This window comes from Xiphias gladius, chromosome 17 (genome assembly GCF_016859285.1).
Source record: "Xiphias gladius isolate SHS-SW01 ecotype Sanya breed wild chromosome 17, ASM1685928v1, whole genome shotgun sequence".
Classification (NCBI taxonomy): Eukaryota; Metazoa; Chordata; class Actinopteri; order Istiophoriformes; family Xiphiidae; genus Xiphias; species Xiphias gladius.
The window spans coordinates 12138645-12164124 of record NC_053416.1 but is presented as its reverse complement, the minus strand read 5'-3'; the positions used below and the strand labels follow the sequence as shown (position 1 = coordinate 12164124).

Sequence of the window (25480 nt, the reverse complement as noted above, 5' to 3'; positions counted from 1 at the left end):
CTGACATGCTAAAATCTGTTCTGGTTTTTGGAGATATAGATCCTTTGTGTCTGTCTCCTGCCCATGTGATAGTTTAATCGTGGGATGGCAGGAAGGGTGATCTTTTGGGTCCATAAAATCTAAATACCCTTACCTTCTCAATAGCAATTACTGAGGCTGGCCTATGCCCACTAAAGCACCTTTTTTTTTGTTTTTTTATTGCAGGACATGAGGAGAAACCAGAGGCGCATTGCTGAACTCAATGGAACTATACGCAAATTGGAGGACCGCAATTCGCTGCTGGTCGATGAGAGGAATGAACTAGTATGATAAAAATGACGTATTTAAAAATTAAGGGTCTCCCACTCTTTTTTCCTTCTGTCATTCACCTTTATCTTTCTGTCTTTCCTTCAAATCTCCCAGACTTTGTTTTCAAGTCTTTCTTTTGCTTCTCACCTTCGTCATGTCAGCCACCACTTAATATGTCTTGTGTCCTTTTCTGCCCAACAGCTGAAGCGAGTTCGAGAGTCGGAGAAACAGTGCAAGCCTCTGCTGGACAAGAACAAGCTGCTGAATAAAAGGAATGATGATTTGACCCAGACTCTCCAGAAGCTGGAGGAGAAGCTCAAGAGCCTGGCCAAGGAGAACCTTGAGATGGTCGGCACAAAGTCACATTAGCTCCATCATAAATACATTTTGTAAGAGGGGCAGATGAATGACAGATGGATGATCTGAGGTCTTCTGTCTCTCTCTTTATGTTTTGTGTGTGCAGAAGGAGAAGATTAGCTCCCATCCTCCACTGAAGAAGCTCAAGTCTCTCAATGACCTGGACCAAGCCCATGATGACCAAGAAATAGCCTTTCTCAAGCTTCAAGTCCTGGAGCAACAAAGCATGATCGATGAACTGGCAAGAGTACGTTTTTTTTTCAATATGCTGATGTTGCAAATTAGCATTTTTGTTTGAGGTTTTTTTTATGCTTTCAGTAATTTTTGCAGCATAGGCATTTGGGGTTATGGGTGTAAAAATCCTGAGCCCGTGGAAACCTGAAGTTACTAATCGCCTTGAAATTCATATTATTACTAATTTCAATATTATTTAAAAAACAGTAAACAGTGATACCCTGCAGTCACCTACCTGTTACTGTCTTTTAAGGACAACTTGAAGTATATATTACCACCACTGTTGCTGCATCAAATTATCGTACTTGTAACCAGGCACTCTTTGTAGCTTACATTGATCAGCCATAACGTTAAAACCACTTGACAGGTAAAGTGAATAAAGGCACCTTTTAAGGGGTGGGATATATTAGGCAGGAAGTGAACTTTCAGTTCTTGAAGTTGATGTGTTGGAAACAGGAAAATAGGGCAAGGTAAGTGTTGTGGAGATCTCGCTGATTATTGGTCAACTCGTCAGTGAAGAAAATGCCTTATGCTGAAAATATTTATTGAAGCTTGGCCAAGGAGAATGGAGCAATTATCAATACAAGTTTATGTGCATGATGCCGTCTCCATTCTAAAGCTCAGTCCCCTGTGCTCAGTGTTTTAACCTTTACAGATTATTCTGCAAATACTTTACACCCTGAAATGATCAAACTCAATGCCTCTACAGTGTGTGGAGTTAGTCTACTGGTTCTCTACCCTGTAAACAGGGAAATGCTTTTACCCGTGTTAGTTCAGTTCACGTTGCATGTAGCCTGCATGCATTATAACGTCAGCGCATCCTTGTCTGGAGCCACTGTTATCACACTATGCCCATGGATTCTAGCAGATCCCAATCTATGGCATCTAGGCAGGTAAAAACAGCCATCTCTGAGATTGGCTACTACAGCAATGCTGCTTTACTTTTATCACAATGGTTCTGTTTTCCCCAAATAATGTCAGACAGCTGCTCAGCCTCTCAAGGAGAGAAGACAGTGTACCTTTCAGAAAGATTTGCTGCTGTTTTACCTGAGACCTCAAGGCCCAGGCTTGACGTGCGTAATCCAATAGAAAATTCCCTACCAGTAAGGATCTGGGTAAAATCGACAAGGGCAAAATTGTGATGCTTAGATGACTGAGTCAGAGCATCTCCAAAATGGCAGGTCTTGTGGGGTTGTCCTGGTACGCAGTGGTTAGTACCTACCAAAATGGGTCCAAGGAAGGATAACAGGTGAACTGGCGACAGGGTAAGGGGCACCCAAGGCTCATTGAGCCCAACTGGGGAATGAACGATGGCCCGTCTGGTCCGATTTCACAGAAGAACTACTGTAGCACAAATTGCTGAAAACCTAAATGCTGGCTTTGATAGAAAGCTGTCAGAACACACAGTGCATCGCAGCTCGCTGTGTATGGGGCTACAATGAGCATGTGAGCGTCAGAACTGAACCATGGAGCAATGGAAGATGGTGGCCTGGTCTGATAGATTCAATTTTCTTTTCCATCATGTGGACAGCCGAGTGCAGCCGAGTGCATGCCGAGTGCATGCTGGTGCCATCTCTTCCCCAGGAAGAGATGGCACCAGCATGCGCTATGGGAAGAAGGCAAGCTAGAAGAAGCAGTGTGATGCTCTGGGCAATGTTCAGCTGGGAAACGTTGGGTCCTCGCATTCACGTGTATGTTAATTTGACACATATCACATACCCAAAAATTGTTGCAGACCAAGTAAATCCCTTCATGACAATAGTATTCCCTGATGGAAGTGGCCTCTTTCACTAGGGTAATGCCGCCCTGCTACACTGCAAAAATTGTTCAGGAATGGTTTGAAGAACGTGACAAAGAGTTCAAGGTGTTGCCTTGGCTTCCAAATTCCCCAGATCTCAGTCTGATCAGCATCTGTTGGACGTGCTGGAAAAACTAGTCCAATGCATGGAGGTCCAACTGAGCAACTTACAGGACTTAAAGGATCTGAAGCCAACGTCTTGGTACCTGATACCACAGGACACCTTCAAAAGTTTTGTGGAGTCCATGCCTCGATGAGTCAGAGCTGTTTTGGCAGCACAATGGGGATTTACATAATATAAGGCAGATGTTTTTAATGTTGTGGCCGATCAGTGCATTTCTAAATATAATAAAGTAATAATCCCATTGATCAGACTGCAAACCCATAGCTCAGGCTTAACAAGCACATGATCACAACAAAACTACTGATGTATGAAATAGGGGCTAGAAATGCTCACAGCAGCCAGAAAACAAACTTTTGTTCACTGGAAAGGAATGAAAATGGTAAATGATACAAGGATGATGCAGGTTAAAGGATAAAGCATCATACTGTAATTCACACTTCTATAAAAAGAATAAAAATACATTAAAATAAAGAGAATTAGCAAAATTTTTCGGCAATAACCACAAGGCAACATCTGTGCATGTGTTTAATCATGTGAAGTATTCAAGTTGTTATACCATCTTCAACATTTTTAAGGATACTTAAAAACTGCTGTCATGATGAAGAAAACTTGACTTAACTATATCAACATCTAGTCCTCAGTGAACTTTGTAAAGAGTTTAATTTTTTTTTTTTTTTGGTTTGTTTGTTTGTTTTTTTTGTGTATTTGTCATTAGGATTATGCAAAAACTGCTGAACTGATTTGCACCAAACTTGGTGGAAGGATGGGGCATTGGCCCAAGAACGCATTAAATTTGGAACAGATCCAGATCATATTCTATGAATTAGAATTTTTTTCTCTGAAGTCCAGTGTATATTGTTTAACACGGCTGTGCAAATGGCTTGTTTCAGTGTCTTGTTGTTTTTGATTTATTTTTTCTTTTATTTAGTTTGAAAAGAGAAGAAAGAAAAAAAGGACATGCTAATCTTACAGTGGTGTTTCATCTTTTTCTTCTCCATTTGTTTTTCCAGGACCGTGAAAAACTACTAAGAAAGAAAAGGCATAAAAGAAGTTCGAGGCCAATAAAGGTAGAAAGAATTGAATTTCTTAGTGGCTAATTATCTTAAAGTGCTCATACTTTATTTTAAAAAAATAATTCTGTGACAGTGTATTCTTTGAAAACATACTCTACAAAATACAAAATGAGTAATGTTGAGGAGCCAAGTGGTACTTTGTTTTTGTAAAACTCCTTTCCAACAACATTTTCATAGATGCTTACCACGGCACATAAAACTTTGTCTAATGTTGATGTCAGTGTTGATAGCAAAACCTCCTGTAATAACACAGGAAACAAGACTCATAAATCTGCATTCACATCTGTTGCCAGATATAATGATACTGCCACAGAGGTGTATTATTCTATTGGAGATCTTTAGATTTGGAAGTCTTTGAACTTTCTTCTCTGCAGAGGCACATCGTGGTAGACACCTTTTTCGGGTATGATGAAGAGTCACTGGATTCGGAGACGTCCTCAGTTGCTTCGTTCCGGATGGACAGAACTCCAGCTACTCCTGAGGAAGACCTGGATGAGGTAAGAGCTTACCTTGTATTCGTTATGTCGCCAAGTGTAGTTTACCTTTCTTTTTTTGTAGTATTACGATGACTACATTTACACTGACAACAATATCTTTAGCTTTAATCACCTCTGTTAAACCCCTTAAGTTTCAGTGTCGCTATATTAGACCAATGTAACCATAGCCTCTAAACTCTAAAGTTGTGTGTGTGTGTTGAACAAGGGTCTAGCCAATGAGGAGTCAGAGCTGCGTTTCCGTCAGCTGACCAGAGAGTACCAGGCTTTACAGCGAGCCTATGCCCTGCTGCAGGAACAGAAAGGAGGCATACTGGATGCAGAGATGGAAGCCAAGGTACAAACAGGACACAGCGAGAAGATTATTTTAATTTCAATTCAACCAGTGTTCGATTTTGTCTTTAAAAACTTCTGGTTACGCCTATACTATCTTTTATAACAACATTGCAAGCATCAGTTTAAGACCGGATCATATAGCAACAAAAAAAAGAAAAAAATGGTGAAATAAAACTATAAAAGATGAAGATACCATCAGAAATGACTAGTAAATTGAATTTAACTTGTACATCTACTGTTTTTCCAATCTTCAGTTCCCTCAAAGTACGATGCATCTCCGAATAGTTAACCACTAATGTAATTCAAAAAGTTGCTAAAGGCTTTGAAACTGTAAAGTCCTGAGGCATTTTGATCCCCATTGTTAAGTTTAGCAGTTTAGTGGAAGCAAATTTTTAAGTCCTGTAATTTGCCCAGTCAGTTATGTTGGATGTTGGTTGAAGCAAGGTCATAGCAGAGATCTTGTGTCATATGGCTGCCATAATTAATAATAATTGTGGGAACAGAATTTGATTATCTCTTAACTGAAGCATTTATCTGAACACATGATTTTAAAAACAAGTACAGTAGGTTGTCCTGTAGTACAGTGGTTCTTAGCCTTTTTTAAAACTGGACCCCTTCTGATTAGTTGACAAGCCTCAAGGACCCCTTCCCTGAGGAAATTTCTGGCAACCCCCAACTGCACATTTGTGACTCCACCGGTATATGAGGAAAGAACGTACAAAGCCAATAGGGCTGTAGTAAACCAAAGAGAATCTTTGGTGACTGCAATAGAACCTACTCTTCAACGGGTCGATTGGTTGCATTGAAAAAAAGATCTGCAAGTTATCTGTAGATTAAGTAAATCAGCCACAGTGCACTGAGTGCACTCTACCTGGTAGCCTTATTATCCCAAATTAATGATAAATAAACGATTAGATTAGTTCTGGATGGCCATTGATGTAGCGTTTTTCTCCTTATGAAAATAACACTGGAGATTGTTCTACCAATGAGAATTTGATCGAGTGCATATTGACCAACCATTCGACCAATCGAGTGGGAGCTACAGCCTTAAAAGTCCCCGCAAACTTTGATCATTGACAAGCTATTTTAAGGCAGGGTTCTCTAATAGGTTCTCTTGGTCTTACATTACAGTTAATAGAATATTTTGGGCTTTGGACTGTTGGTTGGATAAGACAAGACTTAAGGAACAAATATCAATCTGTACACATTTATGTTTTTTAAATTTTCCATGCACCCCTGGCAAAACTGGCATGGGGAAACTGTGCTCTAGTAGCTTAAGGATGTCTGTTTTTCTCATGTTTCAGGCTCAGGAGCAGCTCCATGCAGACGTTCTCAGGTATAAAGCCAAAATCGAGGACTTGGAGAAGGAACTGAACCTGAAGGGACAGGTAGGACACTCAAGCGCACATATGAATGAAAGCACTTGCATGTACACATTGGAGTGGAAAAAATATGAAATATGTTGTTTTTATTTTTGAAAAGCTTAATTTTTTACTTAACTAAGGGTAAAATATTCAACAAAAAAGAGAGAATTTAAATTTTAAGATAACAAATGAAATGAAATGTGTTAAATGATATTTTTACTTATTTGAATAGCTGTGATTTAAAGCATCAACTGTCTCTGTCCTATACCAGGACTCCAAATGGGTGGAGGAGAAGCAGCTCTTCTTACGTAGGAATCAGGAGCTATTAGAGAAGGTCTGGCTCCACTTAAAATGTCCAATAATCAAACAGATACAGTATTTCAAAAAATGTTTGTGACAGTGTGGATTGTACCCTTAAAAAATTATAATCTGAGGATTCTGATTTGTCAGAAGTGTATTAAATAGTCATTGGTTTGTCACATGATTAGTTACTTTCTTCTTGCACAGGACTTGTATCCTTTAAAAACCTTAATAATTCCCTAAAAAACTATGAATTTTTTCTAAGCACCTTGGCATTTATCAGTTTGATGACACGTGGCATAGATGGTACATGTGGTAATTAGCATTTAATAGAGGAAGTTTCCTACATTTATATTCACTTCCAACACCTAGTGTAGCTACAATATAAATGTGTGGACAACTTACTCAACCTGTCTCCTCATTCATTCCGATTCTTTATGGTGTCTAGGTGGAAAAGATGGATTCAGAGTGCAGTCGGCTGCAGCAGGAGCTACAAGACTCCAAAGACCAGAATGAACTGTTAGAGTTTAGGATACTGGAGCTAGAGGTGAGTCACAAAGGGTTTACTACCAAGCTTTTGTTACAGCATGATAAAAGTTCCTGTGAGCTGAGTCCAGATGATCCTAAAGTTGCCATACTGATTCCCAAAAGACCTTCAGAATTTTTGTAGCCCAATAAGAGTCTTGTGAGGCAAACACGTTTTACTAAGTGGGTTATAGATCCAGCAGGGGCAGTCTAAATTATTTTATTTGTGCTGTACTGCTGAGTTCCAAAATAATATTTCACTATCTTGGGAGCACATCCTCAGACCGTTTTATAGGCACTATAACAAATTCTAAAACCCATTTTAGTCTTTCCAAAAATCCTGTCAGCATATTTATCCCACAAATACGGAGAAATCTCACTAACATTTTACTGTTGATGATGATGCATTGTAAATCTTTTATCATCTTATTGTTTTCGTCTGTTAGGCAAAAAGAAGATCTCGTCTAAACTAAATTAAACCAAAATTGGATATTCCAGGCAGGACAAAGGAGCTATTTTCCCGCTACAGTGATCTCAAAACCTGCTTTTATGGGAGGCCGGTGTTTCCAAGATTTTATATTTTTGTCAAAGTATAAACACTGAGCCATTTATAAGGTTGGGGGAAGTAAAATACAATGTTGTATTTATTGCAACTTTCTTTTACGTCTTTACAAATCCTCTGTAACTTCAAATGAAGGCCAGAAGAATTTTATTTACAAATGGTAGAGAGCAACATCAGTTTAACAAGTGAAATGTCCCATGTTGTGGAATGACTCAGTGTGCTGACCCATGCACGCACTCCTTTATTTTGGATATAAAGCACTCAAGTGTAGTACATGCATGTAGTACACCTAATTAAGTACCATTTTCTCCTATGTTGAAATTGCCTGTCAAGTTAGTCACTGAGCCATAAAGACAGGCAGCCCACCAGTCTGTCAGTGTCGAGATGAACTGATACAAAATCACAGTGATTTTAAACTTAATTTTAACATAAAGCTATTTACCATTGCTATCAGGTGTTTGTCTGAGGCTTCCTCAGCAGCAGTTGCAGTTTGTCTGGACTATGGGTAGTCAGCATTTTCATGGCTGAACAGAGCAAAGAGCACCACCTACTGAAACTTAAACATCATCATCACTGTAAGCTGTTTGAAAAAAATGAGTAATGCTGTCATTGTTCTTGAGAGGAAAGCCTAAAAACAAGCCAATGAAACCGAGAAGACTGTTTCACCCAGGTCTGACACTGAGTCAAGAAGCACTGGCGATGAGAGTTTGGGTAAGTTAGCATGTCCTTTCTATAATGAAATGTGCATTTCTGTTGTAGGAGCGTGAGAGGAGGACCCCTCCATTCAACCACCTGAGGATGCATCCCTTTTCTGAGGGAGTCAGTGCTCTGCAGATCTACTGTATGAAGGAGGGGGTGAAGGTATGTGGTGAAAAGAACTTTTATGCCTTAGCAAAGTAATTTATCATAAGGTACAGCAGATGTCTCGATCTTTTCATGCCAGGGAAAAAAAGGTCTTGAATAAAAGAAAAATCTAAAGATAAATCAAATTTTATTTGTATGCCTCTGATTTTTAATCTACTTTCCTCACAGGACGTGTGCATACCAGATCTCATTAAACTTCTAGATATCCTGGGAGACAATGGGGTAAGTCATATGAATTTAATATGTCGCCCTATGATGCTAAAACAGGCACATTATTAATTCAAGCTGTACTTATTTTTTCCCTTTTGTATAGAACTTAAGAAATGAGGAGCAGGTGGCCATTATTCAGGCTAGCACTGTTTTGTCACTTGCAGAGAAAGTAAGTTCCAAATAAAAAGTCAGATCACATCAAAAAAAATCAGCAGACAAAATCGTTTGTGCCGCACTGAATCATGTCTTGCTGTTTGTTGCCCTCTAGTGGATTCAACAGATTGAGGGAACAGAGGCAGCACTGCACCAGAAGATGATGGACCTGGAGATAGAGATGGTGGGTCACAACAATCCCCAACAGGAAAATACTTCTTTTTTATACACGGTTTTGATTTGTAATACGATTGAAGCTGCCAGTAATACTTATTAGGTAGGCCTGTTATGTTTTTTAATCTGTTCACATCAATTACAAGCATTACAAAACACTTTATTTTGCACTCCATTGCTTTCAAGATATGTGCAACATGTATCAAATGAGTTTGGCATTGGTTTTATTTTGTGGCACTTCATGAAAATCAGATGAACTGCGGCTGGACTCATCTACTAATTCTATGGTCCTATTAAATACCCTGCTTTAAAAAAAAAAGGGCAGTGACACAAAATTTTGCACCCCTGACCTGCTTATTCTGTACAGGAAATGTTCTGTAAACAGAAAGGATATCTAGAAGAAGAGCTGGACTACAGAAAACAGGCCCTGGACCAGGCCTACATGGTATGTGTGGATGTCTGTGTGTTTGTGTGCCATTTATACATCACATTATTGGGCCAAAACACACTGTCAAGCAGTCACAGGTTGGGCACACAACATCTTGTCCAATTTGGGTACCAGTATTCAGCCCATGAGGCTGATCATTGACTGCAATGACTGTATTCAGGCATTGACAGGTATTGACATTAACTTTCAGGTTAAGATTGTACAATTTAAGGGTTATCGTTAAAATTTTGACTAAGTTAAGGTTAGGGGTTGGGGTTTGGTATGTAATAGTTACTGTAGGGTTAGGGTTATACTTCCCAGGAAAGAAGATAAATAAATGCAATAACCTTACAAGTATAGTCATGTTTTGTGTGTGTGTGTGTGTGTGTGTGTTTGTGTGTGTGTATATGACATCAAGGGTAATAAAAGCCCCTTTTTTCTCCCTTCAACAGCAAATCCAGGAGTTGGAAGCAACGCTATACAACGCTCTGCAGCAGGATAAGGTTCTTTCATTTCCCAGCGTATAACAGCCTTATTGTTATGAAAACAAAATTTCGTAAAAGATTCTTTTTTTTTTTTTGGTGTCAACTTCTTGTAAATACCATAACCGGTTCAGTCACATTTATGTAATCTGAAAGACGAGAAGTATATCAAATCAATTTAGAAAATGTCAAGAAATACGTCATCAAAAATGATTATTAATTGACACGCAGCCTTGATCATGCAAATATCACCGCAATTTACATGGACCATGGAGACTTTGATATTATGAAAACAGATAGAAAAACAGTGGCTTATAGGAAACATTAGATTCTTAGTAGGCTTTGGAGAGTTTTTCTTTTTCCTTTAAATCCACCATGGTGTCTACTTTGTCTGATGCCGGTCTCCTTCCTCCAGGTGATAAAGTACGGTGAGCCTCTGGATGAGCTTCAGAGGGACGAGCTGCGGACAGCAGTTGAGAAGCTGAGGAGGCAGATGCTGAGGAAGAGTCGAGAGTACGACTGCCAGATCCTCCAGGAGCGGATGGAGCTGCTGCACCAGGCGCACCAGGTCCGTCCACGTCAACCCCAGTGATAGATATGTGTGTGATGATAGAGCTTTTCTCCACAAAGAAACAGATTCCTTACCCTTTTCTCTCCGTATATTTACAGAGAATTCGTGACCTTGAAGACAAAACAGAAATCCAGAGGAGGCAGATTAAAGACCTGGAGGAAAAGGTAGGCCATGTTTGATGTGTTTCTGTAAAAAAAAAAAAAAAAAAGTGAATGAAATGCTACAACATTATTTAATTAAAAGATCTTTGCTTGAAGGCAGTCACAATGAAGTCACATTTTCTTCACCCTACAGCCAGTCGAACAACTATTAAATTGAATTTTGTGATGGTTTCGATAAGGGAATTAGGAGTAACAGTATAGACACAGTACAAATGGCGTGAAGCAGATCAGATTCTTACTTAAGTATCACTCAAAAATATGGTTTCATATTTGATACGGCTCCAGTTTCTCTTTACAATGAATCTCTGTTTGGGTCTCTGCTGTTGCTAACATATCTTGAGTGTTCCTCTAATTCTCTCACTCTCTTTGTTCCTTCTTCACCTTTCTTTCTTTCTACAGTTTCTGTTTCTATTCTTGTTCTTTTCTCTTGCCTTTATCCTTTGGCCTTGAAGTCTTTGGCGTGTCCCGTAGCAGAGGTGAGTCCTGTGGGCTTTGAGTAGAAAGTTCAAACCACCACCGTCTCTCTTTTGGACCTTGGTCAAATACTTTCCTGCTAAGGCACAACCTGCACAGCAAGTGCTTTGGCTTTGTGAAGCTGCGAAAGTAAAAACGGGGAATTCTCAGGCTACTCTGCCTGAATTGGCCTTGACAAGCGCTCAGCATTATTAAGACCTCCTGATGTGGACTTCTGAATTTTAGAATAACAGCAAGGAGTTTATTATTATTTTATGAAATAGTTTTAAATTAATCTAGTAAGTAAAAATAGTGTCCTAGTAGAACCGTAGATGTTGCACGTAATACATTGAAAATCAGCCAGTGAGTTTACATTGTCCATTATGTTTTAAAGTATCTATATTGTCTATAATTAATCTAAATCTTAATCTTAATTAAACTTAATCCTCACACTAACATTAAATCTGTAGTCAGAAACTATACACCAACTACAAACTTAACAATGGTAACATATGCTCTTTTTTTGCCCTCACAATGTGAGTAATTTCCAGAAGCAAAAATGACCCTGGTCTGCTTACTCTCCTTCCTAAACATGCACTTGCTTTACCTTGCCTTGATTTAGAAATATTCAACTTCCATTCCTTCTTCCTTTTCTCTTTCTACATCTTGTGCATTTCTGTTGATGTTCATGTGTTTTTTCCATATTAGCAGACATCTCAGAAATCAAACAGTGCCATCAACGTCACCCCCCCATTGTGTATTTGTTTAACCCATATTTCTTTAACCCATTTTTTTTTAGTTATGCGTACAGTTTTGTAAATGGTCAGAAAAATTCAGTTCGCGATTTTTTTTTCTTCAAACCTTTATTGCCTTCATTCCTGCATTTATAGGTTTTTCAGCCACTTGGGGGAAACGCAACAAGTTGCAAAAACAGCACTGACATATTATCATCTAATAAAATTGTTATGGCTAACATGATAGCAAACAATTTCCTATTTTCTCATCCAGCTGATGCAGAAGCAAATTAAGCATTTATTTGGAGTCATGTCTCTAGCCATCTGAAGAATGAATTCACTTGCCTTTTAGCTCTGTTTTGGTGTCCGCCGACTCTTGGGAAAAATATCTGGTGCTTTAGCTGCTGAACGCTTCAATGTGTTCACAAGCAAGTCGCTAACTTTGTCTGCTGTTTGGTACCGGGCAGTGTTTATCAAACATTTTTCCCTGAAAGCAGCTGCCTGCTTCAGCTGGAAACAGCGCTGATGACAGCACTGAGAGCGAGCCAAAACAGTAAAGCTGCGGGCCGTGAAACCAAAACAACCAGCTGAAAGATGCTAGACCGCTCACTTGAGATGAGGGGGAGTGCACAGTCCAGTGACAGTTCTCTGTGGGACATAAGGAACAATCGTGGATACACACAAGCAAGAAAGAGAATTTATCAAAGAACTGCCATGAGTATATTAAAAAGCCACACTTGGAGTAATATAAGACTGGAAAGTATGAAAACAGTATGGATTACTCATTAAGTCTACTGTACCAATTTACTTTCGTTACCTTCAGTTATTTGAAAGATTCTCGATTGCTGAATCTAATAACAGATTTACTGAAACACTGTTAAATACTAAAAGAACACAATAAACATAGATTGCTCAATATTATAAAATGTGCAGGTTATGTTAAATTTGCTTTGGCACACGGTACTTTTGACTGTTGTAATTCTTTGTGACTTCTCTCTTTCTGTGTCCCTCTCTGTCTGTCTCTCAGGTGGTGTGTCAGCTTGGAGATCTTGTTTGTGACTACAGTTATATTTATTTTCTGGACAAGCGTGGAACAGTGTGTGTCACAGTGGCTGCTAGTGTCAGAACATCAGTGACTGCTGTTAGTATAAGGTGGATGTGTCGTGTGTTGGCCGTGGACGTTCACACTTCAGATTTTATTCATTTTTTGTTTTTTTTAATGGGGATGGGGATCTCAGGATGCTGCCCAGGATTTTTTTTAAAGCGATGTTGGACATTAAACATCTCTCCAAACAGCTGAGAAAGACTTACAGTAGATGCGGACACACACACATATACCTAAATACATACAGTTTACGGACAAGCATGCGTATATAGAAGCATGCACATGCAAACACACACATACACGCACATGCTTTGACAAATCCAAACCAAAGCCTGGGAAATGTTCTCTCTGCCATGCAGGGTAATAATATGTCATTCACCACGATTTAGCCACAGCAGGAATAAAAACAGACAGAAAAACACATAGACAACGAACAAGGCAAACAAACCACCAGACCACAGCTTCTCTTCTTTTTCTCTTCATTCCTTTACTTTCCAAACCTGAAAGGACGCTCTTTGCGAATGCAACCTCTCGGTGAATAGAAGGGAGCCAACTCAGGGCCTTCGAGTGCAGAGGCCCGCTTGAACAGTACTGGTCTCAGGTCAGATTATGACAAGGAACATTCGGGACATGGTGTCTTCACCGGCTGGCCTGCTCTCACTGTTCCCAGGATGGTGCTTACCCAGACTGCCTGGTATCTCCAGAGTTTACACCTGGAAAAAGACAGAACTACACTGCAGAGAGTGGTATGTACAGACACGAAAGGGAGGGATACAGGACACTCAGGTTAACACGTCTTCTCTGGACACACATGACAGACTTGAGTGAAGAGAGATAAAAATAGAAAGAAAAGATTACAGGGGAAATGACGCTCTCTGATCCAGCCTGGATCTCCACAGGAAAACCTACGGATTGTCAAACCGCCTCTTAATTTTTCTCAAAAGCCAGCAGACTGTAAGAGCTTTACTCTCTGGTTATCTTTTTTTTTTTTTCCTTTCTTTTTTACAGCTCCCACCACTCAGATACTGTGTCCCACGATTTCCACCGAGAAAACATCCCTATCCTGTACTGTAATATATACTTTTGTTGATATGTACATGAGTCCGAATTCTTTCATGTAGTCTCCCCCTTTTCATTTCTGTGAATAGTTTCACTTTTCCTTGACTCTCCGAAGCAGCTTGAACAGTTGATTTACTTGCCAGTTTGTACCTTCAGAGGGGTATAAATTTGCTCTGTCTTATTGTGGTGACGGCTGCAAAGATCTACTTTATTTCCTTGAAAATTATAACCGAAAAATTGTTGGAATACGTGTGTGGAATAATGGAATATTTGCCTCCCCATTCCTTTTTCCTCCCTCTCTCCCGTTCAGTATATTGGAGACATTATTCTACTGTTTAAAGGTGTGTTGCTCTGGTTGACCAGCAGGGGGTGCCGGTTTCACCTGAGCGGCTTTCGGTTCGCCCTTTTGACTTGACGTTACAGGATCTCTGAGGAAACTTGTAAATATTTTCAGACTACCTTGCGAAATATCTTTATCAGCTTTCCGGCTGAATGATTGGTCGGTTTAAATTCTAACGGTCTAACGGTTGTGTCATCGGTACTTCCCGGTCCACAAAAAAAAAAAAAAAAAATGGACAAAATCTAAATTCATCTGTTGAATTTCACGTGACTGAAAATACAGGGAAAAAAACACATTGTAACGTCACCCATATTTATTTCTCAAGAACATTGCAGGTTCTCTCTCTCTGCCCCTCTTTTTTTACTAACCAAAATGTCTTTGATACTAACAGTTATCTTTTACTGAATACTACTGGCCATTTAGGCATCCACTTCCCCAAAATGAAACAGGAGAAAGTGAATGCAACGCTACACCTCCTCCACTTCTCTCTGTCCAGCTAACTCTGCCCAGTCCCTGCAATATTTACAAGATGGCCGTGCTTGTTCCATATGTACCTGAGCTAATGTATCTGCCATTATACCAACCCCTTTGGCACCATTCGCAGGTCTAGGGTAGCCTCTCTCTGGCATCTCATTACATAGCTGACAGTTAATACGACCCACGCCACTCACTTTAACCTACCGAGGGGAATGACTGAGACTATTTTTGTGCAAACTCAGCTAACTAGCAGTTGCCTTAAATGCACTTTCCCCTTTTTTTCCGCTTGTATTTTCCTTTTTAACAGTTATTTTTTTCAGGCGGTTGTTATAATCATGTATTGTGATGTATGTTTTTTGTTTTTTTTTGTTTTTATTTCACAGAGGACTTTTTTTTAACTCTTTACCCCGTCTGTCTTCCAGCGAGAATTTAAACCCTCCTCCTAGTTTCGTCTAGATTATTAAATAAACAGAAAAAAAGGAGCAATGCTGTAAAAAATAAAAAAAAAATCATGGCCTTTGACCTTGAAGGTTAAATTGTCTTCTTTTCACATCTTTATTACAGGTATGCTTGGCAAAGGTTTTGTGTTGGGGGTGAGCATTTTTAACCCTCCTTCTATTTTTGCTTCGTTACATTTCTTCCAAACTTTCAGCATCCTACTCCTTTCTACATCCAAACTCCACAGTAAGTTCACAGAATTTTCAATTCCCCATATCAATGCATGTGAGTCTTTTCTGCATACAATGTTAACTAGTTATAGCCAGTGTACATTTGAGATATTCATCTCATTTCTTTATTCGTCATATGTATAATTTACTCTACTAGAATTATATTTCAAAATGCTCTATGTCCACTTTGGGGGGAAAGTGAAGAAACTCATTTTAATATTCTGTTTAAAATGATTAAGATACAGTATGAAAAATGTTTCATTTATACATCTGTGTGCTATTTTGTTATCCATCTTTTAAAAGGTGTCTCAATGTATTACATTTTTTGCTGTCAGTTATAGTATCACGTCAAGGTCCATTTAGTAGCTGTTCTGGCGGTTTCGATCATATCACACAGCCTACCTCAGAAGATGGTCTGTTGTTAAAGAATTGTAAATGTTAAAATTTTCTTCTTTTTAGCACTTAAAGGCCTTCTCATCCACGATGGCTGAAATGTTGAAACTGAAAGTGTTTTCTTGACCTTCGAAGCAGCAGCTGATCAAACAACCTCACCACAAGCTCCATTTAGACGCTGTTCTGCGAGCTTTCCCCTAAAACAAAGTGCTCAAAAAAATTGAAATTTAAACATTTACCATTCCATGAGAACAGGGCAGCTCCATGTGTTGAAGATCATGTGATACAGTCGAAAGCTCCAGAACAGCTACTAAATCGTACTTGAGATGAGAACGTTTTGTCAACTACTTTTTCAAGGTTCGGAACGAACTTTTCACCTTGACTGTGGTATCCGTGTTAACAGGGTTGAATTTAATAATATGCACCATTTTGTGGTTTGTGTCGCACTTTATTTATTGACTCCTGTCAGTGTCTGTTAGCAGCTGTCATCAGTAGTCGTGGTTAGTGGAGTTCTGCTTTGTTCAGGTCAGTAAAATGGAAATAGGCTCTGAGCTGTGGCTGGTATTGGTTATTCTTCCATCTGATGAGCTCTGCACGTGTTTCATTTATAATCAATAGACAGAAATACTAAGGGTACTGTAGCCACTGTACAGTGCTGTTAAAGGTCAATAGTATTCTTCAGTGCAAATGTAATCATTTTTGTGTGATATCTTAAGTTTTTTTTTTTATAAATTTGCCGCTTAGTCATGCAAGTGCTCAGTGTTATGAAACAGTTTTAAGACTTGTGGTAAATCATTAGAATCATAACATTCCTTCCTACACTGACGCAGTGAATGCTTCCGTTGTCTCACGAGCTTGTTAAACAGTGGGCTTTTCCACATTTTGGGGTTTTTAAAAAAAAAAATTTTAATTTTTTTTTAGCAATGCAGGGCGCAGAGCAGAGTCAGTCCAGGATAACAGTCTATCTTTTCACTCCGGTGGCGACTGTCCTTGCCAAGCCAGACAAGAACAGGGGTCGAGCCAGTTTTTGTGCTGAGGATCAGCCTTGCCAAAGGATGTCTGTCATAAAAGCGCCTCTATCTGTCCTCCTTTCACCATCCACACAGAGGTCACTCTCACAGGTTAGAGTGTGCACTGACTGAATAATTGCCTTTTAAAACTAATTTAAATGGGGAAATAAAGTTTTAAATGAAAAAGAGAGTCCAATGAACTGTGTTAGTGTAGCATTTTTCCTGCAATCTAAATTAAACTCTGCATGTTTCTCTGTTTCTGAACCTATAGTCCTTGATGACATATGTGTTAAGTTCTAATGGAAACAGCTGTAGATGCTTTTCCAGCACCATTTGATCGAGCAGAGAAAAGGGTGGATGGTTTAAGGATCATATTTTAATCATGAGTCATTCTGGATAACATGGAAACCTCTGTGCCACTGTGTGTTAGAAAGCCTGCCTCACTTTAAGGGATACACAACTGAAATCCTCCGAGTAACATACACAGTACATCCTTGGAGGCTCTTTAACCTTATTTCTGCAGCAGCTGGTCAGCAGCCAAACCATCCCAGGCGGAAGCAGCTGCCCAGTCTGGTCTGTTCAGCTCTTTAGGAACACTGACTTCATGACTCATAAACCTATTAAACATGTGAGAGTGGCAACGCACTTGTCTGCTTTCTTCTAATCTTTTCTTCCATCTAATCAGTAAATGGCCAACTTGCAATGCACAAATGTCTTTAAGTCATTTAAAGGAGCAAAACGATACAGTGACTTACTACAATCTAAATCTGTGATTAGTAGGGAATTACATCAGCATTGTGGTGTACAGTGCAAAGCAGCTGAGGTGACTTTTCTCCTTCCTCCTCTCCTGCTTTGACCTCAGTTTGCCAATCTTTTTTTTCCTTTTTTTCCCCCTTTTTGACTACATCAGGTTCATGGGCATTTATATAAGCACTTCTCCCGATAAAAAGTTAACTTTTAGCTAAGCCTTTGCGTTTTATTCTGCTGAACATCTTTTGCATGTTGCCAAAGGTTCACTGCTGCAGTGACCGCTCTGCTTCTGCTCCATGCTGCTGTGAACAATGAAGGGGAAAGGTTTGTAGTCAGTTTCTAAAAATGTACAAGAATATACCAGATGAGCCAACCAGAGCCTCCAAATACAGGTGTGAGGGCAGACTGGCTGAACTGGTACATAAACTCAAGTGCTGGTGTGCTGTGAGACTAAACGTATTAATTCTTGTTACGCTAAAAAAAATAATCTTACTGTGTTACCAAGTCTGAGAATAACATTTTGTTTCAGAAAAACACAAATTATTTTGACAAACATACAGTACTTACCACATAACACAAACATTAAAAATTACACAGGTTGGGACATAATCAAGACAATCTGAGGACAGTAATTATTTCGGTCATTTTAAAAAATGTATCACTCATTTTATTTAATGTCTTGAATAAAGGTGAGCCAATGCAGAACCCACGTGTACTTGTCAGACCTTTTGCATTGTCACTTCCTGTTTAGATTAACTCCTATTGACTTGCCTGTGGAACAGTGGCCCACTTACCCACTTCTTCAAAGGTCTCCCTTGCCGTAAGGCCTTTTGTGCCAAATCCATAAAGACCACTAGGCTTGAATATGCCAAACTCTCTCCTATCTGCCGTTATGTCGTCATGCCTGAATGAACAGGCATTTAAGCCAGTGGCACAATGAGAGCTATTGTCTTTCGGGGGACATTCATTTTAGCTGGCCTACCTTACATCCATTTTTAATACGAAGATGGGGGATAGTCTCCTGCATTGTTCCAGCATTGCTGCTTTCATTGCTTTAAAAGCCTCATTAAATCAGAGCAATATCCTGTCAGTGATCTTCATGACTAAGTGCCAGACAGCTCCATGTCACAGGGTTGTGCGTGTCGTTCAAACGCCGCCATGCCAAATCTTTTGTTATTATTTTGCTGGAAAATACCAGACTCATCATCTACTCTGAATGAATAGACGGGGTTTTACTTTGACAGTGCCACTGAAAGTTCAGTTGCGCCCAAATGCAATAAACTGACCGACGGTTCTGTTATTATGGTTTGCAGCTTTAATGGCATCACCGACTTTGAAAGCCAGACAGTGTGAGCTGATGGCTCCACTGCCTCCCAGTCAGTCTGCTCTGTCCCGACCACAGTAAAGCGTAGAGTGTAATACAAACATACTCTGCATGAGCCTCTGAGCGCTGTCCTCGTTCTCTCAAACAACATTTAATTCTGTTCAAGTCATCTGAACCGGTTGGTGTCAGTGTGTGGCCGGCCAAAACACAAAGCTGTTGCATGGGTGAAAATTTAGAGAATGCTGTCAGTTTTGTTTTTTCCTCCCGCTCTCAGCATTATTCACGTTCTAAACACAAGTAATATACAGGAAGGGAAGGAGAACAGGACAGACAGCCCGAAAACACAGAGACTCAGTAGGTTACCATGGAATTACAGGGGCAGGAAATTTTAGTGGGCTCCTGGCATCTACACAAAGCTCGATGCTTTAATCACATTCATGTGAGTGGAAATGTCTGCTGGCCTGACAAGTTGCTGCATTAGATGCCAACAGAGCCACAGGAACTGCAACAGTGGTATTCAGCAAGGAATGTGTGGAAACAGAGCCACTTATCATATTTTACCCCGCTTCAGTTCCCCCTGAAAAAATCTCCACAAAGCCATCTTTTCAGAATTTGTGCTTGATCGTTCCTTTTCTTGTCTTTCCCATTCATTTCAACCAATGGCTTTCTCTGCAAATATCGTATGGGTCAGCTGCTATTAAACACGATAGCAAGAAATGTAACGCAGAGTTAAGATAAGGAAAATAATGACATCGTCAGATCAACCGGCATTTGAACCAGAGGAAAAATGGTTGGATTTTTCATACCACCACTGTGTCTTGGTTATTATGACACGTTCTTCTTATGTATTTCTAGCAGTAATTTCCTTCATGCTAACACATATTTGCAGAGCATAAGGGATGTTGAAATGCTGGAGAGTTTTTGCCAGTTAGATGTTCTCCTCAGGCTTACAAACTAACACTGTGTATATATATATATATATGTATACACACACACATATATATATTCATCATCAGGCTCAGTGATTTAAAAGTTTAAGCTTGGTTGCCATGTAGGAGCTCATTTCTCGGTAGGAACACACTGGATGCTTGCGTGACTGCCATGCCCCATGAAGTCGTTCTCTGCCTGATAAACAGCCAAGGCTTCATTTCAGTGATGACAACCTGTTGGATGAAATTCGAGCACGTGCCCCGTTTGACTTCACGGTAGTCTACAGCATGAGTGACCTCCAGAGTTTCTTTTCTCATCTGTGTGGACTGTGTGCTCTCTGTCATTCTCTCTCTCTCTCTCACACACACACACACACACACACACACACACACTTAGCACTTCAGTGGGATCTTGAAGGCAGCCACATGTCGTTTCTAATCCATCTGATGGAAATTTCTGCCCAGCCTCACACCTCACAGTTTAACCAGAGCCATCCTCAGACTGTACCAGAGAAAACTGTCACAGCACTGAACGGCCATTATTCTTTCCACTTTTAATCAGTGTCAACAATTCTGAGTGGGATCGTAACAGTTGAGAAGGTGATGAATTAGAATTTACTGAGATTCCTTCTCATGAAGTGTGATACTTGATAACTGAAAGACAGGGCACAGTGGACCGCGGTCCGCTGTTCTCCATTTCGAAGTCTTTCTAACTGGTTTTGTACAGGGGCAAAAACCAGCGAGATGCAGTGCAACACTCCTCCTCTCATGCTTACCTCTGTCAGTACTACCTGTAAGAAGGAGGCATGGTTTCTGAAGGAGAAAAAGAAGAGGAAGAAGCCTACAAACTGACCCCGCTCAGACCCGGGAAACATGCTGATATATGGCCGTTACATAACTGCATTCCTGTTTACCGAGTGACTCCTGTTCCCCCTTTGCCGCGCTCTGGACTCAGCAGTCTCTCAGTCGGAGACCTGCTGCCTCGGAAGCTGCTCGCCTCCCGCCGTGCTGACACGATCCTGTCTCATTAGTGCTGGCGTAAGTATAACCCCCGCCGCTGGGGGCCCAGACCAACACTTTGAAGAAACGTCGGCTTTTGGCCTCCTTTGAGCCGAAAGCCGACGGGGTTTGATGGGAGAGCGGTGCTGAGAGGAGAGCGACGAAGTGGACGGCTCCTCTCACACTGCGTGTTACCTGCTGGACGCTCACCTGTGTCCACTCACTTCATTTCGATACAAGATCACTCACACACACACACACACACACACACACACACACACACACACACACACACACACACACACTAATGAAACTGCGAAAATTTGGCGCCTTAAAGGGCGAGTACAATACTTTGAGTCTTCTATCCAGCCAAAGAAAAAAAAAACGGGGATCCGAAAGGAGAGGAGGGTGTTTTCCTGGGTATTTGCGATAAAGTACAAGGTACAAAAAAAATATCTAGTTTTGCAGTGTATGTTTACGTAAATAGGGGTATTCCTAAACCAGATAACCTGTGTCTGTATGAAGGCGTCCCCTTGGCCACGCCGCCGCCCCTCCAGGCTACTGCAGGTGTTTTTCTGTGTCTTCGATGGCTCATTTAAACAACACACTCAAAAACGAGACCCCGGACACCAATGCGATGAATTAAAGTCATTTTAAAAATCGGACACAGAACCGTAAGCTTCCTTTGCATCTGGCGCCACCGCCACCACAGTGCCACCTCTGGCTTCAGCTCAAGTCCTGCTTGCCTGTGTGCTCTGGCTCCCTTCACAGCATACACACACACACACACACACACACACACACACACACACACACACACACACACACACACCACTTCAGCACCAGTTTAGTTTCACCGTCTTTCCCTGTCACTTGTGCAGGGCTCCATCATGGCAGAGCGCAGGGCAAACTGGGACAAGGCGGAGGACGACCTGCCGGTTTATCTCGCCCGACCCGGCACGGCCGACCAGGTCCCCCGGCAGAAACACGGCGGCTTGTTTTGCAGCGTCGAGGGCGCGTTTGAGAGCAAAACCATAGACTTTGATGCCCTGAGCGTTGGCCAGAGGGGCTCCCGCACCCCGAGGACCGCGAAACGAGACACCGGTCAGGAGGCGAGGAGCCCGGCGGGGGACAACAAGAGCTCCCCCGGTGTGGAAAGTCCCGCAGCAAGGAAACTGGGAGGGAGAGACTCACCTCAGGTAGAGATAAGAACCAGCGGTGGTAAAGAAGTGCTGCAGAACCTGGAAGATGAAAAGGTAAGGAGACTAACTTTTGCGTGGCTGGCAGCAGAGAGCATGTGTAAATGACAGGGTGGGTTTCCACAGCGTGTTGTGCCTGTTAGTTTTACTTTCTCTATCCTGGCACCTTATTTGCGTAAGAGGTGGTGTTTTAGGAGCAAATGGTCATTACAGGCAAATATCATTATGAAGAAGTATACTCTAGGCTGACAACCTTCTGAAATTGCTAATTATGAGCACAATTAACCAACTCAAGAATCGGCACCGACACTGATGCGCTCAAGCCGTGGGCCACACCTTAAGAAAATCCAAAACAGGTCCTTCATCCTCGTATTGGATGTGTCATTCTGCCCTGTCGCCACATGACCTAACTGACTATGATGATAAAGCTTCCTGAAGAAATTGGAGAGAGGACCTCACACAGTATGAAAACAAACAGTTGACAGTCATGAGTGGAGCTCAGGGTTTCATGAGCAAATTTAATTTCTCAGCAAACAAAATTAGTTTTTACGGTATATGGAGAGAAAATACACACTGCCTGTCAAAATGGCAGGGAAAATGAGACAGACCTACCGACTTTCATCAGCATTTGTTTAGCTAGTGTTAAATCCTCGAAGAATACTGCAGGAAAATTCAGCCAGTATCGTAAGAGAATGTAAAGAGGAAAAAAAAACAACTCTAGCAACAAAAGGCCACAGAGCATGAATAGAAAGCCTCAACGCTGGACAGATGAAAATTTCTGTCGTCGCCACAGCCCTGGGCCACTGCAGACATTTCCTCTGTTATAGTTAAACCACAGAGCTGGCTACCGTGATGCTGAATATCTTGCTGACGAGAAAAATGCAACAAGTGTGGCCCACACATTCAGTAACTGATTGACCTGATATTTTTTTTTTGTGACAGCTGTAGGCTCATTAAAGCAACACGCACAAATGCAAGCCTGTGACATGCTGTTGCCCCAGTAGACAGAGGGCATTGAGTGAAAGCAGGGTAATATGACAACTAAAGCCAGGATTATATTTTTTTGCTGTGTGCATGTCTAGAGGGACATTTTTTCTCATACTACACAGATTAGAAATGTAACACACACACCAACTGTAACTGAGAAATATGAGCACTTTTCTGTCTTTAAAATCTGCAGTACATGTACCAAAAAAAACTTTTTAGCAAGTGCAGCTCAGTGGCATATGTTTGTAAAAGAATCAGAAGTTATAATCCCCAATTGTATCCTTCTGCAAAAGAAATCGAATCAGACTTGTGCGGATACATGGCATGTTAATAACACTACAGTGTAGAAGACTTGCAAACTAGATACACATTAAAACAGTTAATCTGCAAGAATATTGTGCTGACTGATATAATAACGGGAGTGCGCAGTGTTTTGTTTTCCCTCGTTATGAGTGAAAGGTTGCTAGCATGTTCTGCTAGGGAGTTTTCAGATGGTTGCTATGGCGTTATGTGGTTGGTATGGTTGCAGTGGTGTTCTTGGTGAGTGTTTGGGATAGTTTCTATGGTGATTTTCTTCCGTTGCTACAGACGTGTGACAAAGTAAAGGGAAAGCCTGAAAAACGAGTGCAGAAACAGGATGGCAGTGCCCCCGTCCGTAGCGCACGAGGGGTCACTGAATGGTTTGACGGGTATGAAAATGATGTGAATCATGGGCTGTGGCCCTCAGAGCCACCAGGCCTCAACCCAATTGAACACCTATGGGAGATTTTCGACCAACATGTTAGACAGCGCTCTCTACCACCGTCAACACCAAATGAGGGAATATCTTTTGGAAGAGTAGTCTTCATCCCTCCAGTAGAGTTCCAGAGACTCGTAGAATCAATGCCAAGGCACAATGACGCTGTTCTGGCGGCATTGTGGCCCAACACTTTACTAAGACTCTTCATATTGTCTTTTTTCTTTAATTTGTCACCCGTCTGTATCATGTAGGAGCTGATTATTATGGTGGTTATGGCTGTTTAGAGGAAACTACATGGTTTGTAGGATGTGCTTTTAGAGGTCAGACAGGTTGATCTAGTGGTGCAGGTGGTGGTAGAAGCATTACTCTTAGTATCGTTAGTAGCAGCGACAGAAAGTCCCATAAAGTTCAGTGTGGTTCATTACAGTGTGCTATCTCGTTAAATGCCGACAAAGCTAAAGAGCGGGTTTGCGCATGCCTCCCATACGTAGCCATTTTTCTCGAAGAGCTTAGCAAATGTCTGCAAAGCTATGCTGGATAGGCCTTTTTCACAAAAGACATTTTGACTTATCAAGGTAGGAAATGCACCTGAGTTACCAACAGCATTAACAATAAGTGCGTTTTTTTATGCACATTTTCAATCTGCTAAAAAAATGCTGAAATGCTTAAAATTATGAGAAAACCCCCCAAAAAACCCTTGAAATATCGAAAAAAAAAAACTTTTTAACGCTTGACTGAGGAGGAAAGGTTTGTGTATCCATTAAAGCAAAATGTGACAGACAGACTTGGTGAACAAATCATGACGGACATGAAGCTTGTGACATAAGTGTCCACTGAAGAGATGAAAAATAGCAGCAGGTGTAAACATAAGATCAGTGTGGAGCGATTTGAGCATTCTTCAAATTAACACATGAAACAAACATAAATGCCATATTTCCATTGTGTTTTTTTGTGTGGTTTTTTTTTACATAGTTTCAACTATTTACAGCTTGACTGGTTCTCTTTTAATTACATCATCTCTTTGAGCCCTCTTCTTCTGCAACGGTTTGTTGGCACCTGACTGGGTTTAGCGCCACCGACTCCTATTATTCGCATAACAGTAGTGGATGGAGACGCATATTAGTCTGCATTTTCTTTCGCAATTTTTTTAGGAAATTTGTGGTACATTTGGATGAAAACCTACTGGCTCCATTCTGTTCAAGTGTCCCAGTAAGCCAGGACAGGGTGACAGTGAGCCAGCATGCACAGTACAGCCTTCATTAATTTCATAATTTACGCCTGTGCTTTTTTTTCCTGTGATATTTCAAAATGTCTTTGGCGAATAGGGCCTAGTGTTGCTAAAAATCGTAGGTGTCCTCTCTGATTTAATGGTGTCAGATGTGTATGTGGCACCACGGAGTGAATTGCAAGGAGAGGCTAGGCTGTCATTTTTTCAGCACCACGGAGAGAGAGCCACAAAGAGGGGCAGGGTTTGAAATTTTCAGCACCATGGAATGAAGAAGGAGCAAAGCGAAGCAAGTTATAAGTCTGTGTGACCTTCCCAAAAACCGATTTCAGAAGAAAATGCAGAAAATGTGTGTTTCAGTGCTTTCTTGAAGATCAAGATGAAATCAAGAGTAATTTTTTTTCTCCAAAAAGATTTATCAAAAGGGTGATAGAGGCAGTAAAGGTCAAATATGAGAGAGCAGGAAAGAGTTAAACATGAAATTGTCCAATGTAATACTATATGTTATAGATTACAATCAAATAGAATCTAATTAAATTTAACTGTCTGCTTAAATGCATAAACATATTATCAGCCTGACGTCAACTCTGGT

At 40.7% G+C, this 25480-nt stretch overlaps 1 protein-coding gene across 3 annotated transcripts in view; it reads left to right on the top strand.

Annotated features, from left to right (window-relative positions):
* Positions 1–15259, top strand: part of jakmip2 (janus kinase and microtubule interacting protein 2) — a 35559-nt gene extending 20300 nt beyond the window's left edge. The window contains exons 6-24 of one of the 3 annotated variants that reach the window (XR_005709298.1): positions 205–303; positions 490–636; positions 752–892; positions 3812–3868; positions 4249–4371; positions 4577–4705; positions 6009–6092; positions 6340–6402; positions 6817–6915; positions 8215–8316; positions 8488–8541; positions 8633–8698; positions 8798–8866; positions 9224–9301; positions 9736–9786; positions 10181–10333; positions 10435–10500; positions 12712–13535; positions 15230–15259. Coding sequence is in view for 2 of the 3 variants with exons in the window: in XM_040151509.1 (XP_040007443.1) it covers positions 205–303; positions 490–636; positions 752–892; positions 3812–3868; positions 4249–4371; positions 4577–4705; positions 6009–6092; positions 6340–6402; positions 6817–6915; positions 8215–8316; positions 8488–8541; positions 8633–8698; positions 8798–8866; positions 9224–9301; positions 9736–9786; positions 10181–10333; positions 10435–10500; positions 12712–12984 (1854 nt within the window). In the remaining variant the exon portion in view is untranslated. Of the gene's footprint in view, positions 1–204; positions 304–489; positions 637–751; positions 893–3811; positions 3869–4248; positions 4372–4576; positions 4706–6008; positions 6093–6339; positions 6403–6816; positions 6916–8214; positions 8317–8487; positions 8542–8632; positions 8699–8797; positions 8867–9223; positions 9302–9735; positions 9787–10180; positions 10334–10434; positions 10501–10896; positions 10974–12711; positions 13744–15229 lie in introns of those variants that run through there. The other 2 variants (XM_040151510.1, XM_040151509.1) reach the window with 2 other exon arrangements.
* Positions 15260–25480: the final 10221 nt, after the last annotated feature.